At 42.5% G+C, this 20,660-nt stretch overlaps 1 protein-coding gene across 1 annotated transcript in view; it reads right to left on the bottom strand.

Moving 5' to 3' along the window:
• Positions 1-778: 778 nt before the first annotated feature.
• The window catches only part of UTP18 (UTP18 small subunit processome component), a 38,021-nt gene continuing 18,139 nt past the window's right edge, over positions 779-20,660 (bottom strand). The window contains exons 10-14 of the mRNA XM_039227770.1: positions 17,821-17,944; positions 8,125-8,299; positions 3,202-3,344; positions 1,708-1,743; positions 779-931 (exon numbers count right to left, since the gene is read on the bottom strand). Coding sequence (XP_039083701.1) covers positions 1,719-1,743; positions 3,202-3,344; positions 8,125-8,299; positions 17,821-17,944 — 467 coding nt within the window. The 3' untranslated portion in view covers positions 779-931; positions 1,708-1,718. The remainder of the gene's footprint in view (positions 932-1,707; positions 1,744-3,201; positions 3,345-8,124; positions 8,300-17,820; positions 17,945-20,660) is intronic.

The raw sequence follows: 20,660 nt of genomic DNA, 5'->3' as shown, positions 1-20,660 counted from the left end.
AAGCATAGAAGGCTTGGTATCTTAGCTGAAACAAACAATGAGGCAGCTGAAGGGGGTGGTAAACAGCTGAAGAGCCTTGCTCTTGATAACTCGTGGTCCAAGGCTGCCCTCTAGCGCCTCAAGGGAGAAACAACACTAACAAGGCAGCAGGTTTCAGGACTGAAATCTTTAGCATTTTTACTACGGAAGCTGTTGTCGGAAAAAAGAAGGAACAGAGCAGGGCCTCTACAATTATGCAGCAATAGCCCATCTTAATAAAAGGCGTTCTTTCAGAAAGATGCATTATCTACTGAGCTGTCATCGCCAGCAGATCTGGCAGGGCCTTGAAGACGCTGAAGATGCCCTTCACTGAGCTGTTGGTTGGAATATAGTTACATGGGCTCTATTAATTCATTTTTCATCACTGGGAGAACTTCCTCCTCTAACCTGACCTTTCCAGGTGTCTGCATCCCTCTCCCGCAAATAACAATGACGACTGCTTGAAGTACCGAGCCCAGGAAAGTCTTCTCAGTTCCGTTTTGCAAGTTCAAAATTAATCCCATGAGCCCCTACTGCTCTCATCTCAAGCCAACTGACCTCCATCGCTCACCAAAACCTGTTAGCATGGAGAGCTCTGTGCTGGGAAGGGGGGAATCATAATCAGGCTGAGCTGTGAAACAGAAGCGCTGTATGATTTCTGGCTGCACACAGGTGTTTCCAATCTCTCATGTTTAGTGTGAAAAGAAATGCATCCAAGTCTGTGTCTGGGTGTAGGTGGGAAGGGAAGAACAACTTACACTTATTTTCAAACAAAAGTTGCTATGTGTTTATTATTAAGACATTTCTGTTAAATAAGCACAGCTGGCTCAATAAATCATTAGCCATACATTATCACACATTCAGAAAGTTTCTGAGTAGATCAGGATGGGCTGCTCTTCTGGCTCCACTGGATCTGAGAAAAGAAGAGAAGAACTTATACATCTGATTTATAGATGCTGGTCGTCAGCGAAGAGATGTGCTGGCTACACAGCTGGGCGGGCAGGACACCTACGCTGCTCCCCGCCTCGGCTGACATTCTGCTCAACGATCACAGCCACATGTGCTCTCAGAGCCTCCTGGACATGGAGGAGTCTCAGAGAAGCCCAGCTTAGTCAAGCGTGAGGAACAGGCCAGCTGCAAAGCTCCACCTCAGAACTACGATGTTTCCATGTCAAAGATCAAGCCATGGAGAGGGAAGCATGTTTTACTGTTTTAAACACGGGGCAGCAAAACTCATGACCAGCCACTAACTAGCTCTGTGACAAGCTACCAGTGACCAGCCGCAGAGCAAGCCACTTTTAATCTCTCAAGAAACATACAAAATAAGAGGGTTTGAACTCATGGAAGCCAGAATTATATGTGAAGACACTTACCTCTCATTATTATGTCTAGCCTTTGTGGATTAAATGTTCAGTAATAACAATTGTGATGACCATTACTGAACGTTATATTAGAGATCTGACCTCAGAAAGACAGAACCAGACTGTTGTGATTTAGGATAAAAATTCCCAGGGAAGGTTCAAGTCCAACTGCGCTGCTCCTGATCTACTTCCATCCCACTCCCCTAACTAAAGATACAGCAATCCTGGGGTAAAGAAACACAGATTAACTCATGCGGTCCCTCTGCCAACTGACAGCAACAGGTATAACCTTAAAACCTGAAGAATCAATAAATAAGAATTTTCTTACTTCAAATGTCTTTAGAAGTCTGAGTAATGGTGCAACCTGAAAAAATAAAAGACAAATCATCTAAACAATTTTGTGATTACCCAGAGGTATTGTCAATCAGATCACAGAATGGCACTTAGGAAGACGGGGGGGTTGTGGGGAGGGGATGTAATCATGATGAGTCTCACCAGGCAGCTCAATGTGACATTCAGCATTAGGCTTGCTCCAAAGCATTGAACTGAGGTCTATGAAATACCTGACCAGCCACACCCAACACAAATGTCAGTCCAACCCACTTGCTAGAAACAGCCTCCCTAGTCAGCAATGCTCTAGACAAAACCCAAATGGACTCTGGTGATTAAACTTAGAGAAAAGAAAATTCGGTTATATAAACCAAATTTTGGGAGAGAATTTGGAAGTGTGGTAAGAATCTGCATTCTTGAATAAAACCCAAACTGAAACACTCCAAAGGTACCTGCAGGTGAGAATGAGGAAATATATCCGTTTTCCAGGTGTAACCCATTTTCCTTTCAGAGCAGAGCTCGAAACCCTATTACTGTTTGCCATAACCTCTCTTCACAACTATCTCCTTAAAATCAATTTATATGCCTCCTCTTCTTCACACCAGACTTCAGGTCTGTGAAAGCAGGCCTTCCCTGAAGCAAATAAACATACACAGGGTCCTACGCAGCATTCGCCACCAACACAAGGGAGTAGGGACAGGAGGCTGTGACTGAAGCCACAGGCTTCCAGCTCATCAGCAAACGCAGAAGAGCTGCCCTGTCACCTGAATCTTCTAGCAACTGCAACTAAGACTGTGTTTGTTCCCGCCTTCCAGCCAGGTGTGCTGAGTGCAGAAAAGAACGTGGACAGAGCATAACTTTTAGACATCTCTGTGGCTGATGTTCTTATTTATGACTCACAGCTGCAGGGAGAGCAGCACCTTTTTTATAAAAAACCCACTTATATCTAGTGAATAATTAACAAATCAACAAGTTAATCTAAACATAAGACACCTAGAAGTGGCAATACTATTAAAGTGGCTACTCGGGGTGGGGTAGACACCTGGGGGGCTCAGTTAAACAGCTGACTGTTGATTTCTGCTCAGGTCGTGATCTCAGTTCATGAGTTCGAGTCCCACATCAGGCTCTGTGCTGACATCGTGAGATCCTCTCTGCCCCTCCCCTGCTCGTGCTCTCTCTCTCTCTCAAAATAAATAAATACACTTAAAAATTTTTCAAAATAAAGTGGCTACTCTTCCTCAATTTGACATTCTCAAAATATAGCTGACCACTCCCAAATAAATATAAATTAAAAAAATGTTTAAAAAAATAAATCCCCAGGTGAACTTTTCTGCTAGTCATATTATATGGTAGAAAAATGCATTTTGTTAGATAATGAAGAGGACGGTAAGGCTGTCTGCATGTAAAGGCAGAACTGGGACTGTAACAGGAGAATCTTTTCATATGTTCAAAAGAAGGTTATAAGTATTTCTGACATTTAAACAATACCCACCTATATATCAGCGCCTTGCCCTTTTCGTTTCCCAAGGCAAAATACCCACTTCTGGGAGAAAAATCCATGGTATGAACCAGAGAGATTGTCTTCTTTTTAACGACCGGGAAGTTTGAAAATACTGTACAGGAAGGGAGGTGCACCTGTGTAGGACATAATACGAAGCTTTAAATCGCAGAAACTACAATCTCCTCCTCCTTAAATTTTGGTCTTCATTCTCCCTTTTCACTGGAACAAAAAGTTCATTTTGATCGTCGTACACATGACGTATTTCTCGTAACAGAGCAAAGTGTTCTGAAATTAAAATTTGATTTTTGATGTGCTATTAACTGAGAAAGAAGGGAGGGAAGAGAAGAAAGAAGTTCCTTGATGCTTTTAATGCAGCATCTAGCATGCCACCCACCAGATTCCAGTGTTTGCTGAGTGAATAAATAATGAATACACTAAAGTAAAAAGTAGCAGTACCCAATAATGCTCTACCTTAATGACCACAGTAAACAATACTAAAATTTGGTCACAGGGAAGAGATACTTTAAACATTACAGAGTCTGATTTTACATAACTGAAGCCCAGCAAAATCATACCAACTCTACCACTATCATACAATTTCCTTTCCATACTTTTACTTTTCCAGTATGTATTCTCTGCCTTTTCCAATCTTCTCTCAAGGAAGACAAAACCATGGAAACCTGGTTTGTTGAGTGAAGCTACGTTCTGATTTAGAGAGAGAATGCTCACCTCCCGGCCAGGCCTAACCATGAGGAGGGGCACCACCTCTTCCTTCAAGAGAGTCCACTGCTAGGGAAAATGAGTCCAATCTAAGATCAGTGCAGCAAGTCCTCACCCGATGTGGGGGTAAATAAAACCCCAGCACGGAAGCAGTTACCTGCAGTAGACTAGGATCTTAACAACTCTCACTTTCAAAGATTCTTTAGCTCTTCCAACAAATAGAGCACCTTAGTGTCCCTGTACATGTGGCGAGCCCTCGCTCAGCTATTTACCTGTGGTAGGCAGGCATCCTCCACACTCTTAAATGAGGCTTTAAACCATCCAATCAAGGTGATTTCGTAGATGAGCCCCGGGTAAAACCCAGTGATATATACACATCTATCTATGAAACAGGTTTCTGTTAGTCACTTATTAGGCCCTATTCCTTCTGATATATACCTATTGACCATTTTATCAGGAAAGTAAAGCTTACTGTGGATCTCCAAGCCATTCTAATTATTCTCAACTTTCCCAGGAAGTAGGTTCTGCCTGCAAAGCACGGCATCAATGCACAGGCATTAGTGCTAATGAGAAGTGGTCCTGACCTATTAAAGCTAAGAAGTTGGCAGACTGGATCAGAACTTGTAAACTTCTTGAATACCACTCTTTATATATGTTCCTTGACAAATATATTTAAAAAGAACAACAACAACATAATAAAGGAGACTAGTTATTTTAGGAGAGGAGCCACAATACAAATATCGCAAAATCTTTTAACTCTTAGTTTCAGAATGTGGAAATTACATGAATTTTTGGTAAATGTTCTGGCTTTTCAATTGTATTTTGCACCTTCCAGGCACGCACCAGCTTTGAAGAGGTGATCTGCGGCCTCATGGAAGATCATCAGGAAATAACTATTTCCTATGAGTGGCAAGAACAGAACTGTCCTATGCCTAACATTGGTCTCCACCCTATGTGTCACCTGGTACTTTTAAACTGTGCCCCAGTTGGGTACCTGGGTGGCTCCGTCAATTGAGCGTCCGACTTCAGCGCAGATTATGATCTCACGGTTCATGAGTTCGAGCCCCGCATAGGACTCTGTGCTGACAGCTCAGAGCCTGGAGGCCACTTTAGATTCCGTGTCTCCCTCTCTCTCTCTCTGCCCCCTCCGCTGCTTGCACTCTTTCACTTTGTCTCAAGGATAAATAAACATTAAAAAAAAAAAATTAAACTGTGCCCCAGATACTTGCTCATTAACATTGCTGGCATGACTCTGAAGTCTTTTGTGACTCTTCCAAAATAAAATATACCAGAACCAATCTTCTAACGTGAATGACTCCTTAAAGATAATTATATTAGACCACACTTTTTATTTTCTAATCTAAATTGGAAAAAACAGTCTCCTAATTTGGATTCAATGTTAACTTCATACGTAAGTCATCTGGCTATTACAAAGAGGGAGCTGACTGTGGGGCAAAAATTGGGGCACAAGACACATATCAATGTTTTACATCCCATTTTCACCAGGTGGGAGTTGTTTATTTTTGTAACTAAATAAACAGAAAAGAGTACCAGAAACACTGTGATAAACACGCACAGTTAATAAAGTTTAAGATGTAAAGGGTGTCGCCTTAGATGTGGTGCCCTCCTCAGGCAACAAGAAGCCGGCACAACCACTCACAGCGGCCACGGCTGCACACAAGAGATGGTGTGTTCTTTCCGACGGAGGACAAACACCAGCCTATCAGCCACGTATTTTTGTATTTTATCTCCTCTACCGCCTTGCCTCTCAGGAGCAACGCCACGATTACAACGGTCTCCTGAGAGACTCACGTGTATGTTTGTGTGAGGTCCCCCGCTGGACTGTCCCTGCATTAGCACTTCTTTCCTCAGACCAATGGCTTGCACCCACCTGCTCAGACATCAGCTGTGTTCGAACCTCTCGTTACGGCCCTTGTATTAAAAGCTATAGGTGAACTGTTAATGAAGAAACTGCCAGTAAAAACCCAACCCCTTTACCTCAGAAAGTTCCCTTTACCTCCAATGCCACTTCTGTCATCACATTTAAGGGCCCAGGTTATCAAAATTCAACAAGTGAAAAGCTCACTCATCCTTAATTTAATGGATAACAAGTTCCACAACTTTCTACTACATCAAAGACTGTAGATGCAATAACAATTTAACTTCTGTGTCGCTTACTGGTGCAATGGCTTAGATTTATATTCACTGCCTTGTGCTGGGATAACAGAACTGTTTGGATCATTTTAAGAGACTGCATTTACCAATACTAATGCCATTTCACTGAGGCACTCTGAAGCTGCTATGCCTGGCTACTTCCCATTAGACATTACGGTTGACTACCATTTAAAAAATGGGATTTGGCTGTTACTAATGAGTTCCTTGTGTGATTTTTGCCACAGTAAAAAACCATAAATGCTGCCATGATCACTGAAGCAAACTAGGCAGAACTAACTACTAGGCGTCTTGCAGAATATATTATGTCAACAGGAGATAGAGCCCATGGTTTTCTACAAACAATTTACTACCATTAAAACGACACAAGGTTAATGTGTGCGAGTCCACCACTCCCATTAGAGGAGTGGGGATTTTAAAGCTGACTTGAATTAGAACCTTCTCATTTATCAAACAATTCATTCAACACAGAGGCAATAAAACACAGTGCTGTATTGTTTCACTCTTTTCCAACAGAATTCTTCCTTCCTTCCGAGAAAATCTCATGCAGAAGGCCAACGCACAGCACAGACAAGAGCAGAGCTGCTCTGTGTGACACAGGCAGAACCTGCCCCCCCCCCCCCATGCTGTCCTCTCTGCCCTCCCAAGTTGTGTACACATCCCAGGGATCAGAGGGTTCCAGCTGGAACACCAAGTTCTACGATGAACGGACAACCCAGAAGCAGAGTTCTGCCCTTTACTAGCTGTTGACTTTGGGGGAGTTAATCCTGAGGACTGTTATTTGGCTCAAAATAGTTTTGAAGAAGTCTTTGAAATATTTTTGAAGAAGTCTTTGAAAACTATACACTATTACACTTGGCCAACACTATGCTAAGTGAACAAGGTAGAAACAATGGTCTCTGTGAAGTGCTTGGAACGTGGGAGCAAACACGCCACGACAACACAAGGCGGGGCTGCCTTCGAAGCTCTGTGCCATCTGCCTAGCTGGGGCCTAGCTGGGGCCTAGCTGGGGCCTAGTGCGAGTAACTGTGAAATGAGTAAGGAAACTGGTTCTGCCCGGAGAGCAGGAGACTTCACAGAAATGCAACAACATTTACAATGGACTCTGAGGTGGGGCAGAAAAGAGTTCACACAGACCCGAGGCTGCTATCCTCAGAAAGGTATACCTGCACGGGTGGCCCTCAGATCGTGTCTGGGAAGCTGACTGGTAAGCAGTTCCCTACACTGATGCAACATGATAACGGATGGCTCACCAGGCCTCAAATATCTGTATGATGTGGTTTCTGCTCAACACCTGACTTTCTTTCTGGAAGCCCAGAATTTGGGTACATGCTAGGCAGAGGGTGGCTTCATGATCAACCACCAGTAACCTCCCTAATGAGGGACTTCCTGGTAGAAAACACCAAACACGAGTGGTCACAACTTGGTGGAGGAATTAAACCTGTCCTGTGTGACTCCACTGGGAGAGGGCTCTGGGGCCCTTGTGCCTGGCTTCCTCTGGCCTGCCCCACGCACCCTTCCCTCGGCTGGTTTTGCTGTGTATCCTTGCCCTGTATTAACTCTTAGCTGTGAACAAGACCATACACCGAGTGCTGTGAGTCCTAGAAAACCACCAAACCTGGAGGAAGTGCTGGGGACTCTTGGCACAGAGGCATATGCACAAGTACTACTGAGCCCTTTAAATTGCAATCTTTTTACGTGCTTTCTTTTCAAGCTCAGTTTATTTTCAAAATCTAAAAATTGCCTCCCCTTCATTACATCAGGCTTTAAAAGGCAGAGAGAAGGAAAGAAAACTATAGAAAAATGAAGTGTTTGCCTTAAATACATTCCTTAATACAAATCTGGTGGCCACGGTGCATCATTTCTACAACCACTCCCAAAAGCCACAATGCTGGTAATTTCTACATCAAATGAAGCCACTCTTTAAAATAACCCATCACGCTTCTTTCCTACCATCCTTCCATGCTTTCAACTTATATTTTAAGATTATCAATAATTTTTTTAAAGGTAAAGATATATTACCAATCTGACTGCTTCTTTCATTTCTTCTGAAGCAATTGCCAAGATTTCTGTAGTAGGATTGAAGGTCAGAGAAGTAACACCTGTAACCAAGTTCATTATGGCCTTTATCGGCTTTGGGTTTGTTTCTTGGAGACAAGAATCTTGATTGTATATGTTTACCACTCCACAATTAGAACTGCAAAGAGAAAACAGAATACAACAGATTAAAAAACAAGCAAAAGGGCTTTCGCAACCTAAGTGACTACAGATTGAACCGCACAAACTGACATCTGCAGGAGTCGTGCGGTATGGCGTCACAAAGGGACCAGGGCTGGGGAGTGCACCCCAGGACAACCACTAGACACACTCTACCGATTCCACTACAGTCTTGCTAAACTCTTGTTAAGTCTGACAGCTTTTCAGCTACGAGCTAGAAAACCCAAGTAAGCACAGACTCTCCATTATTCATTCCTTCAATAAATACTTAACTGAATGTAAACTTCACGCCAGGCATCAGAGCTAAGTGCCTGGGATGCAAAGGTGAACAAGAGAGACCAAGCCTGCCACTGCCCCTGGAGTGTACGGCTGACCTAACGTGCAAAAGTGTGCCTGAGAGCTGTCCCCCAGCCCCTGCCGAGAGCTCCTCCTTTTTCATTCTGTCGTATTTGTGGGAACTGTCAAAACGGTGCCGAGCAACAGCTGTCACAGCAGGTCTCTTGGTTCTGCTCTTCCAGGAATATCTGCAGTCAAGAATTATGGAAGTGATCGTGCACTCGTGAGTTTACAGAAATGTTTACCAGCAATGTCCAATACTCACAAAAAGTAAATCCTGATAACCTTACCATTAACAGAATCATTCATCGACAGGGTGTTTTTGTTTTTTTTAAAGTTTATTTACTTTGAGAGAGCAAGCATGAGAGAGAATGAGAGCAGGGCAGGGGCAGAGAGAGGGAGAGAATCCCAAGCAGGCTCCAAACTGTCAGAACAGAGCCAGACTTGGGGTTCAAGCTCACAATCTGTGACATCAGGACCTGAGCCGAAATCCAGAGCTAGACACTTAACCAACTGAGCCACCCAGGCACTGCAGGACAAGAACTTTCAGGGAAAGGTTTTGACCTCGGTGTTGAGATGATCTCCTGTTACAGGTACCATGATTTATAAGGAACAAGGATAAGGGACTTGTAATACATAGATATTTAATTCAAACTTCATTAGCAAATGCAGTACAAACCCAAAAGATGTAAGAGATAAAGCCTCAAAGTCACAAGGGTGACACAACACATGCATTCCACGAAGTGTGTTCTCATTCCACCAAACACGTACCGACTGCCTACAATGAACCTGACACAATGTGTGAACAAGACCAATCCAGTTCACACACAAGGTTCTGCAGCCTGAAATGATGGCCAACCACACAAACAGTATGTTAGTACTTTCGAGTATTCAAATTCCTTACATACACATCTTCTTGCTGGATTCAGGAAAGCTAACCGAGTGTGGTCCACACTAACCGCTCAAGAGACACCACATACAACCTCGGTTTATTTAATTTTGTTACGGACTCCACTAAAATTCCTATGATGAAACCTTATTAGGAGGTGGGGCCTGTGGGAGGTGATTAGGTCATGACAGCGAAGCCCTCATGAATGGGACAGAGCCCCCATAAAAGAGACCCCAGGAAGACCTCTCCCTCTTTCCATGCGAGGGCACAAGAAATCGGCCATCTGCAACCTGGGAGAGGGTCTTCACCAGAACCCAGTGACGCTGGCACTCTGACCTCAGACTCCCAGTCTCCAGGAATGTAAGAAATAAATATCTGCTACCTAGTCTATGGGTCTTTACCATGGCAACCCAAACTAAGACAAAGTTCCTCTTTTCCTTGTTCGTATTTTTGACTGAGATCAAAGTATCTATTCATTTTACTTATTTTATGCCAAATCTCTTTTCTTGCTGAAAATTAATTTACAGCTAAACCCACCTTAATCAAGGACACAAAGTTATAATCCATATGGCTCTCTTCTAAATATCAATTTTAGATCAAACCTTACCATCATGAACATCAGAGCCTCCTTATATATTGCCTATTCATTCCTATTTGACTATTGCTTAAATTTATGGAACAAAAATGGCACACATTAACCATTTTGATGTATGGAAACTTACAGTGGTATTTCTGCTAAAAGACTATAACTAATTCTAATATGCCACTGAGAGTGGTTAGTATTTACTAAATGAGAGCTGTATGTCCAAACGTATGCAATACAGGAATACAGAATATCAAAAGAAATTTATCCTAGAAAAAAAAAATACCTGCATAAAATAGCCAGAAATACAAGAGGATATAACACATCACACTAAGCTCTATATGTGACCCAGAACCTCAAAGACAGGACAAATCAGTATGAGGCAAAGCTACAGCCAGACGAGGCTGTGCGAGAGAGACAGGACTTGAGCTGGGGAAGGAGGACATTAAGTTAAAAAACAGAACAGGGGCACCTGGGTGGCTTAGTCGGTTTAAGCATCCGACTTTCGCTTAGGTCATGATTTCGCGGTTTGTGGGTTCGAGCCCCGCGTCGGGCTCTGTGCTGACTGCCAGCTCAGAGGCTGGAGCCTGTTTCAGAGTCTGTGCCTCCCTCTCTCTCTGACCCTCCCCTGCTCACGCTGTCTCTCTCTCCTAGAAATAAATAAAACATAAAAAAAAAAAAAGAACAAAAAACCAAGGTATCATAGAAAAGGGGAAGAACAGAAACAAAGAGAGAAATAAGCATGCTTACTAGCTTACCCCCGAACTCTTAACTAAAGAAACAGACTGTTACCCTTCCACCCACCACCAGAGCTGACTGGCTAGAAGCAAGTTCCTGAACCAGAGGCGGCCAACCCATTAGCAGATCAGCACCCAGAGTCCTGGCACACAGAAATCTACACAAATGGGAATGGTGGCAACTAGCCACATCAATGTTTGTCTTACGAATTAGGACTGGGATAGTGGTGTGGTGGTGGTGGTGGTAGGTGTCAAAGCTAAAAAGACATATAGAGGGGCACCTGGGTGGCTCAGTCAGTTAAGCGTCTGATTTTGGCTCAGGTCATGGTCTGTAGGTTCACGAGTTCGAGCCCCACGTCAGGCTCTCTGGTGTCAGCACACAGAGCCTGCTTCAGATCCTCTGTTCCGCTCTCTCCCTGCTCCTACCCTGCTCTCTTAAAGATAAACATTAAAAGAAAAAAAAGACATACAGAAAGAGCAAACAGGGGCCACAAATAAATTAGTATAATGATCAAGAAGAAATCGTAAGGTAGAACAGGAGTTACTAATCAGGAACAGTTATGCCCCCGAGGTGGCGGGGCTGGTGGGGGGGGGGGGAATCTGGCAATGTCTGGAGACATTTTAATTGTCACAACTAGGGGGACACCATAGCCACGGATGTCCTGCAGAACTTAAAGCAAACAGGTTGAACACAAAACTCAAATGCTCTCCTCTGTTGAATTCTCTAAGGCTGAACTCAACTGATTTTATTCTCATCCTCACTAACCCTTTCTCCATGGACTCTTAACCCCAGGTTCTATTTGCTACCTAGCTCTAATGTCTCACTCACTTATTTACTGCCACGGACCACCCATCTTCTATCACGTCCAAATCAGCTTCTTTATGCCACACCACACTTCTAACTGCTCGTGGACACAAATGGCACCTCTCTTGACACCACTTCCCCCCATACACGTCCACTCTTCTGGCCTCTCAGGCCTGCAGCCTGAGAGTGCTACTGCTTCTCTCCCACCCCAATGTCCTAAGCAGCCATGACATACATCACAAACATCACTGCCTGTCTCTCACATATCCCCACTCCTATGTCCTCAATGACTGCCCCACCCGGGTTATGTCAATGACCTCAAGGCTCCCTGTACATCTGCTGCCCCACCAAAGGCTGTCATGGGAATTATCTACTTCAAACCCTAAAATTCAGATGTGATCACGATTCTCCTCTACGGAGAAACCCTTGGTGGTTTTTCTTTCCACTCAAGATAATGTCCACACTTTTCAACACACTGTAAGTTTCCCCTCCTGCATTCCTTTGCAGCCTAAGCCCTCAGGAGTCATCCATCTGCATTCCACTCAGAATCCAAACTGGAACTTTCTCACCTACATACGCTTCCTTTCCACCTCCTGCCATGCCTTTCTCTGAACCCTACCTGGCCCTCAAGTGCTTAGCTCAAGTGCCAATACCTACAATACCTCTAACGATGACCCTTACAACAGCCTTCACCATTCCTTAGTCTTTTCTTTTTTTGAGAGAGAGACAGTGCAAGTGAACAAGGGGCAGAGGGAGAGAGAATCCCATGATGGGGAGAGGGGGAGAAAAGCAGGGCTCAAGCTCACCCAATGTGGGATTCAAATTCATGAACCATGAGATCAAGACCTGAGCTGAAGTCAGATGTTTAACAACTAAGCCAACCAAGCGCCCCTATTCCTTACACTCTTAAGAAACACTATCTCAACTGCAGACCTCATGATGACTTGTCTGTGAATAGATACATGGGTACATGTGTCCCCACCTGGGACCACCACCTACCTCACAATCCCTAGCTAAGTGGCAAATGTTTTTATAAATGAGAAAACCAAGGCAGAAACACATCATCGAATAAAACAGGTTTTTCTCACATTGTAAAACAACTATGTCCTAAAGATTCTCTAGACGAGGTAAAATGAAACCCAATGGGAGTGTTAACTCCAGGCCCTATATCCTAATGAATTTCTTATTTTTCTGGAGTCCTGAATTATCTGGGGAGTGGCAGTGTAGAAGACGACTGAACTGGAAACCAGACAAGCTGCGTTCCAGACCCAGCTCTGCCAATAATCAGGTTAACGAGTAACAACCAATAAAGATTAAAGTCATCCAACGCTTGGACCTGTGTCCTTATCAATATAAAGACTAGACTGGACAAGCACTCTCTACACCCTTCTGTGATGATGGAAATGCTTGGTATCTGCACCGTCCAACATGGAAGCCACTAGATACATGCGGCTACTGAACACTTAAAATGTGGCTAGCGTCACGTCACCAAGGAACAAATTTTTATTTTAATTAACTTAATTTAACTCGCCACTAGCCATGTGGCCTAGTGGATACTGTGATGGACATGCAGGAATAGACTACAGCACAAAGATGAAAGAAAAACTTTTATTTAGCTTTAAGTTACAGAAGACTAACTCCCACATTCTCCAAACCCAGAGAGGTTACTGAAATCACAAAAATCCTGAAGCAAGTCTTAAGCTAAGGGTTTAATATCCAGATTTAAGAAGGAGAAACAGCAAGCCAAGGTACATTCAGAGACTTAAAGAGATAAAAGATAAAGCTATGTAAAAGCTGACGCACAGAATGGTTGAAGCCAATTTTCCAAAGGGATTATATATATGGCACAAAAGGATTCATACTCAAGACAAACTGGACTGTAAATTTTCTTCTTGTGAGATTTCTTAATTTACAAAACTCCTAGTAACTGTACCTTTTTATATTTAAAAACACGAACACAGAGAGGTACACCTTAAAAAAAAAAGGCAGTAGAGTGGTTAAGTGCTAAGGTTCTGCAGCCAGATGTGGACTGTAAGATCGCCTTTACCACTTGCTATGTGTATGATCTTAACCAAGTAACTTAACGCAGTGCCTTGCCTTCCCCCTCTGTAAAGTGGAGATAATAGTGCCTATACTGTGAAGTAGGAAATGAGAATGTTTATGTATGAAAAATATATATACACATACATACACATATATAGATAACATATACGCACATATAGCGTACGCGTATAACTACATACAGAAAACAACAATCCGTGGCACATGGTAAATGCTGGGAAATAAAATTGCTGATAAGGGGCCCCCGGGTGGCTCAGTCGATTAAGCGTCTGACTCTTGATTTCATGAAGTCATGACCTCTTGGTTTGGGAGTTTGAGCCCCCAGTCAGGCTGTGTGCTAACAGCACGAAGCCTGTTGGGGATCCTCTCTCTCTCTTTCTCTCTCTCTCTGCCCCTCCCCTGCTCATGCTTGCTCTCAAAATAAATAAACTTAAAAAAATCTGCTGATAAATCTTTTTATCGTAGTGATTATTCAAAGTTTGAAACTACTTAAATGGGAACCATAATAAAAAGACAATTTTGTGTATTTCTAAGAAGCTGATGAAAACTAGAGTCAACACCTGATAGGACTTTGATCTGAAAATACAAAAATAGGTATCTCTGTAGCATTCGCCTAAAATTCTCCAAATGCAAAGATTGCAAAGTGGTTCGGAGCTTGCACCGCTAGAAAGGCAGGCCCCTGAGCTAGTGATCTGTGCCGTAGCTGCAACAGGAGACACCGGCAACTTCTTCAGGGTAAGCACAGAAAACAAAACAAACCAAAGGAGACTCTCCAAGTCACCTTACGAGGTCATGTGAATGTGGTGAGCTACCTTCTGAGGTCCTAAGGGCCTCCGCACACCAAGGCCATCACAACTCTTTCCCACTCTTCCACATACAGTGCTTTGTTGTACAAAGTGCACATTCATATGTCTGTTTCTTTTTTTACTGATGGACTTCCAGACCAGCTAGGAAGTCACGGAACACTACTGCATTTACAGAAGATGCAGCCAAGGTACGTGAGACTGACTTCACAACAGATCCCAGCCAGGGGAGCGAGAGAGGCGCTGCACCTCAAAACGTAAGACCACAGGCCTCCAGACCCAACTCTGCCCCTGACTTTGATGGTCTCTTACAGAACCACCGGTCCCTGTCTGTAGAAGGAAGGCCAGTCCAGAGGTCTCCCAAGGACATTCTCACAGTGATGTTGCATGACTTAACATTAAAACTTTCTAAAAGTATACAACATTCCTTATGTTAACAGATGCATTAAAAAATGATAATATAAATGAAAAGAGAGCTCTATTTACAAGATACTTAGTTTCCCTAATGCCCTATCAGAGCAAAACTGCAAACGAAGCATCTACTTTCTGTCAGGTCACTGAATGAGGAGAATTAACAGATAAAAAAGGAGGAGTTTTTAGAATCAAAGGAGTTAATTCCTAACAGCAGGGGTCAAGGCAGAGGAGTATCACACCAGTACTAGGAGGAGGAGGGAGAGGGCAGCAGAGAGCAAAGAGAAGAGAGGCAGAGATGGAAAGAAAGGGGACAGACCCAACCGCCGGCTCCACCTCTCCTGCCTCTGGCTTTTCCACACCAATAGCTCTTCCCCACCTCCCTAATAACCTCAGAAATTCCTCCAATGAGGTTAAGGTCTTTCTTTACAATAAAAACCTAATAATGTTCTTGGACCAAGCACATCAGAATTCCATTACACTGAAGGCAATTAAAGTCAAATGAGTTTAAACCAGTATTAGATTCTTTCCTGTTTGGGTCCTTTAAAGGGCCCAATCAATAAAATAATAAAAGTGGTTCAAAAAAGAGAGGCAAACTCTGGAGAACAGTATAGAGGTTCCTCAGAAAGTTCAAAACAGAACTACCCTATGATCCAACAATTGCACTAGTAGGTATTTACCCAAAAGATACAAAAATACAGATTCAAAGGGGTACATGCACCACAATGTTTACAGCAGCATTATCAACAACAACCAAACTATGGAAAGAGCCCAAATGTCCATCAACTGATAAATGGATTAGAAGATGTGGTGTGGGGCGCCTGGGTGGCTCAGTCAGCTAAGCATCTGACTTCAGCTCAAGGTAACACGTCATCTCACGGTTTGCAAGTTCAAGCCCCGTATCAGGCTCTCTGTTATCAGTACAGAGCCAGAGAGCCCATTGGATCCTCTGCTCCTGTCTCTCTGCCCCTCCCCTGCACGCTCACTCTCTCACTCGCTCTCTCTCCCTAAAATAAATAAAACATTAAGAGAAAAAGGTGTGGTGTATATATACGTGTGTGTGTGTATACACATAAATACATAATCAAATATTACTCAGCCATTAAAAAGAATGAAAACTTGCCATTTGCAACGATGTGAATGGAACTAGAGTGTATTCTGCTAAGTGAAACAAGTCAGTCAGGGAAAGACAGATACCCTATGATTTCACTTATATGTGGAATTTAAGAAACAAAACAGATGACTATATGGGAAGGGGGAAAGAGAGAGGGAAACAAACCATGACTTTTTTTAAAATTAACTAATTTATTTTTGAGAAAGAGCAAATGGGAGCGGGTCGCAGAGAGGAGACAGAGGATCCCAAGCAGACTCCCCACTGCCAGCACAGAGCCTGATACAGGCTCAATATTATGGACTGTGAGATCATGACCTGAGCTGAAATCCAGAGTCAGATACTTAACTGACTGAGCCACCAGGCGCCCTAAACCATCAGACTCTTAAAGACAGAGAACAAACTGAGGGCTGATGGAGGGACGTCAAGCTGAGGGCTGACTGGCACTGAGGAGGGCACTTGTGATGAGCACTGGGCATTGTATGTAGGTGATGAATCACTGAATTCTACTCCTGAAAACAATATCACACTGTATGTATGTTAACTAAGTAGAATTTAAATAAAAATTGGAAAAGAAAGAAAAGAGGCAAGGATCAGAAAAAGACTTAACTTCACAAATTTAAGTTAAGGTCATTTCTGGGCAGTTCTGCTTAAAATGACTCAAAATTAGTTTCAGCGCTGGTCTTCATTCTAAAGGAGCTTCACTCATTCCCAGAAGCTCTGCTCCCCACCGATTGCCGCCACAGCGCACACACTGCAAACATGGGGCTCACACCGACAGAGTCCTCCCTATAGGTGGGTCGTCTGGTGGTCACTAGGGAGGACCCAGGACAGGGAGGGGCCTTTGTCAAGGCCTTTATTTTGGTGGGGTCACCAAGCTCCACAGCCTGGTCCCACTTTCCTTTCCTCCAGGCCCCAAAGGTAGTAGCTGACCAATTTTCAAATGGTCAGGATGTTCCCCAATTTTAACCCTGAAGGAGGGAATGAAGGGAAAAAAGAGTGGGGATATGCTGTGCTTCCAGATGGCAAGAGCCACTTCATCTCTCATCCCCCCAGGGAGGGTCTGACTCAAGCTGTGTCCAGTCTAAGAAAGTCATAAAAATCCACTGTCAGAGGCTCTAAAGTTACAGGTGCTCATAAGTGAGTAGTTTGGTAGGTAAGATGATTTACAAACACAGAAAAGATATATCCAATGCCTCCCTCCCACCCCCCATGCAGCTTTAGAATCAAGTAGAAGAATACAGCCACCTTTCCTCCAGTATAATAACCATTTTTTTCCAATGATAACACAACAGCATGCTCTACATGGTATTTTCAAAGTTTCTACATTATTAACAAATAGTATTTCTAAGGAACATATATTTGGTTTACACCACTAGCCAGACCAAGAAAAATAAGCCTTAAGTATCTTTAAGTTTAACTTACTCTGTGTTCTCATCAATGGCAAAAAAATCGAAAGCAGCAAGAAAACTTGATGTGATTATTTCAAATATTAAAAAAACCTACAATGACCCAAGGTAGTGCAATACTTCTTTGTTAAAGAGCTAATAAACCACCATTACTAACAACTGCATTTAAGATGATAAAATGCAAAGAACTGGGTTTACTGATTTTCGATCACTGAACAGTTTATAAACAGAACACTTAAGCACCATGCAGTATATTCAACTCTTTAATATTTTCTCATCACGCAGTATATTTAATTCTTTAATATTTTCTCATTAGCATACTGTGATAAAGGTTACAAGAACCTCTCTTTACTTACCCACAAGCCACATACTGTCCATTCCTAGATGCAGCAATGCTTAATCCATATAAACTGCCTTCATCAATGAATCTGTTAAGGCACTTTCTAGAGTTCACATCCCAAACATAAACTTCCCCATCGCCTGAACAAAAGAGCCGAAAAGGGTTTGGTTAATTTGGCTTTAAACCTGAAAGCCAAGTGAACTGGCCATTCATTCTTAGCCCCTCTTTTACAGTACAAGGGGCTACAAACAAAAACTCCCTATAAATGTCCTTGGTCTGGAAAACTGGCTAAAAAAATAAAAAAGCATTCTTTGTATACATTTCTACATGTAGAAAATACATCCTCAAACAGCCATTGATAAACAGTATCTTTAAGTTTAGAATGAAAACCACAGAGTCTTGGCTTGAGTTGAGCTTTCAGAAAGACTTCTACATTTCACTCAGATGAATTATTAGAGCAAAAATTTAAAAAACAAAAACCAAAATACTCTCATCATCAGTTCCAACATCCATCAATAGGCAGAGCACCTACATGTGTGGGGAGGTGATTAATGTACCAAACTGATGATGATGGTAACTGTGGAGGAGGTGGAGAATGAACTGATCCAGACCACAAGGAATTTATGACTTAGAATACATACAGCTTAGCTATTACCAAGTCATTTAAATAATAAGGAACACTAAGTATGAGAAGTGAGCACAAATAGTTCAGAGAAAGAAGAATGTTGGGTAAGATCAGGGAGGATGTTAAACTGAAGAGAACACAAATATCTTTGTGACAGAAACGACCATCGGGGCACCTGGCTGGCTCAGTCAGAAGAGCATGCAACTCCTGATCTCGGGGATCGTGAGTCTGAGCCCCATGCTGGGTAAAGAAATTACTAAAAAAAAACAGTTTTGGACTATTGCCAAATCAGTCCTTCTTTTTCCTCTCTCCTATTAAGTATGCAATACTGATGATGACCCTTTTCCTCACACCCATTTACAGATTTTTTAAAAAATCTTTATTTTTTTGGAGGAGAGGGACAAAGAGAGGGATAGACAATCCAGACTCTGCACTGAGAGCAGAGAGCCCAATGTGGGGGGCTGAATCCACGAACTGCAAGATCATGACTCGACCTGAAGTCGAATGCTCAACCAACTGAGCCACCCAGGCACCCCGTGTACAGATTTCTATAATGACCCTACACTCATCTCAAAAGCAGCTCCTCACTCACTCATTTCATCTCTGCTTTTTCTGTGGACATTGCATTAAAGTTCAGTTTTCAATACTCTTCTCCCAATGAGAATTCAATTAATCTCACAGTTTCAACTATATCCTTGACAAAGGTTTCCCAGGCTGGCATAAAGATTTAGATTAGGCAGTAGTAAAATATATTTGGAAAAACTGAATAGGGTCAAACATGAAATTCTTTGTATCTACCTGTACAGTAGGTAATGTTACAATAAAGGAAAGCAAATAAAGATTAGCCCAGCTAGCAATACACTAAAATGGAAAGAGAAGTGATTAATGGCAGGAAGGTCATCTAGATGTTAACAAAGCTGGACTTTTGATTACCGCCTCCCCCCCCCCCCCCCCCCCCCCGCTATCATAGGACCTGTGTTATGGAAAATAAGACCTCCACGGCCATGACCAAATCTGTAAATATTTTACATCTGAAACCAATTTGCTTATCAAATTTTAGTATCTCTGACCCTCCACCTCTTCTCCCCCATTCTGGCCCTCCCAGAATCCAAGGGCCACTGCATTACGAACATCACTCTGAACCAGTATTTATTCTTCACCTCTCATGAAACCTATCACTATAATAGTTGATTTAAAAAGTACAAATGTGCATGTGAGTAATTCAACTTTGTGAAAGTTTGATTCTAGGACAAAAACAGAACATGGCAAAAAACACGAATACACACTTTTCCAAAGACAACACCCAGATGGCTAACAGACACATGAAAAGATGCTTAACATCACTCATCATCAGGGAAATTCAAATGAAAACCACAATAAAATGTCCCCTCACAGTTGTCAGAATGGCTAAAATTAACAACACAGGAAACAAAAGATTTTAGTGAGGAAGGAGAGAAAGGGGAACCCTCTTACAATACTGGTAGGAACACAAACTGGTGCGGCCACTCTGGAAAACAGTGTGGAGGTTCCTCAAGAAACTAAAATTAGAATTACCCTACAATCCAGCAATTACACTATTAGGTATTTACTCAAAGTTTACAAAAACACAGATTTGAAGGGGTGCACGCACCCTAACGTTTACAGCAGCATTATCAACAATAGCCAAACTATGGAGAGAGCCCAAATGTCCACTGACTGATGAATGAAGATATGGTGTGTGTGTGTATAAATATATATATGCGTATCAATACACACACACACACACACACACACACACACAGAGAGGAATATTACTCAGCCATCAAAAAGAATGAAATCTTGCCATTTGCAATGACACAGACAGAGCTAGAAGATATTATGCTAAGTAAAATAAGTGAACTGGATAAAGACAAATACCATCTGATTTCACTCATATGTGGAAGTTAAGAAACAGATGAACATATGGGAAGGGGGAGGAAAAGACGAAAACAAACCACAAGAGAGTCTTAATGAGAGAGAACTATAGGTTGACAGAGGGAGGTGGCTGGGGGATGGGTTAGATGGGGGATGAGTACTAAGGAGAGCACTTGTGATGGGCACTGGGTGGTGCACAGAAGTGATGAATCACTGAATTCTACTCCTGAAACCAATACTGCACTGCATGTTAACAGACAATAAATTTTTTAAAAAAGGAAAAAAGAAACAGAACAAAAATTAAATAGAAATTAATGCCAATGTTAATCCTTTTTTTA

The sequence above is a fragment of the Hyaena hyaena genome, unplaced genomic scaffold (genome assembly GCF_003009895.1).
Source record: "Hyaena hyaena isolate Hyena2069 unplaced genomic scaffold, ASM300989v1 scaffold_29, whole genome shotgun sequence".
Taxonomy (NCBI): domain Eukaryota; kingdom Metazoa; phylum Chordata; class Mammalia; order Carnivora; family Hyaenidae; genus Hyaena; species Hyaena hyaena.
Note: the sequence above shows the minus strand (reverse complement) of the source record. Positions and strands in the feature narration are given on the sequence as shown.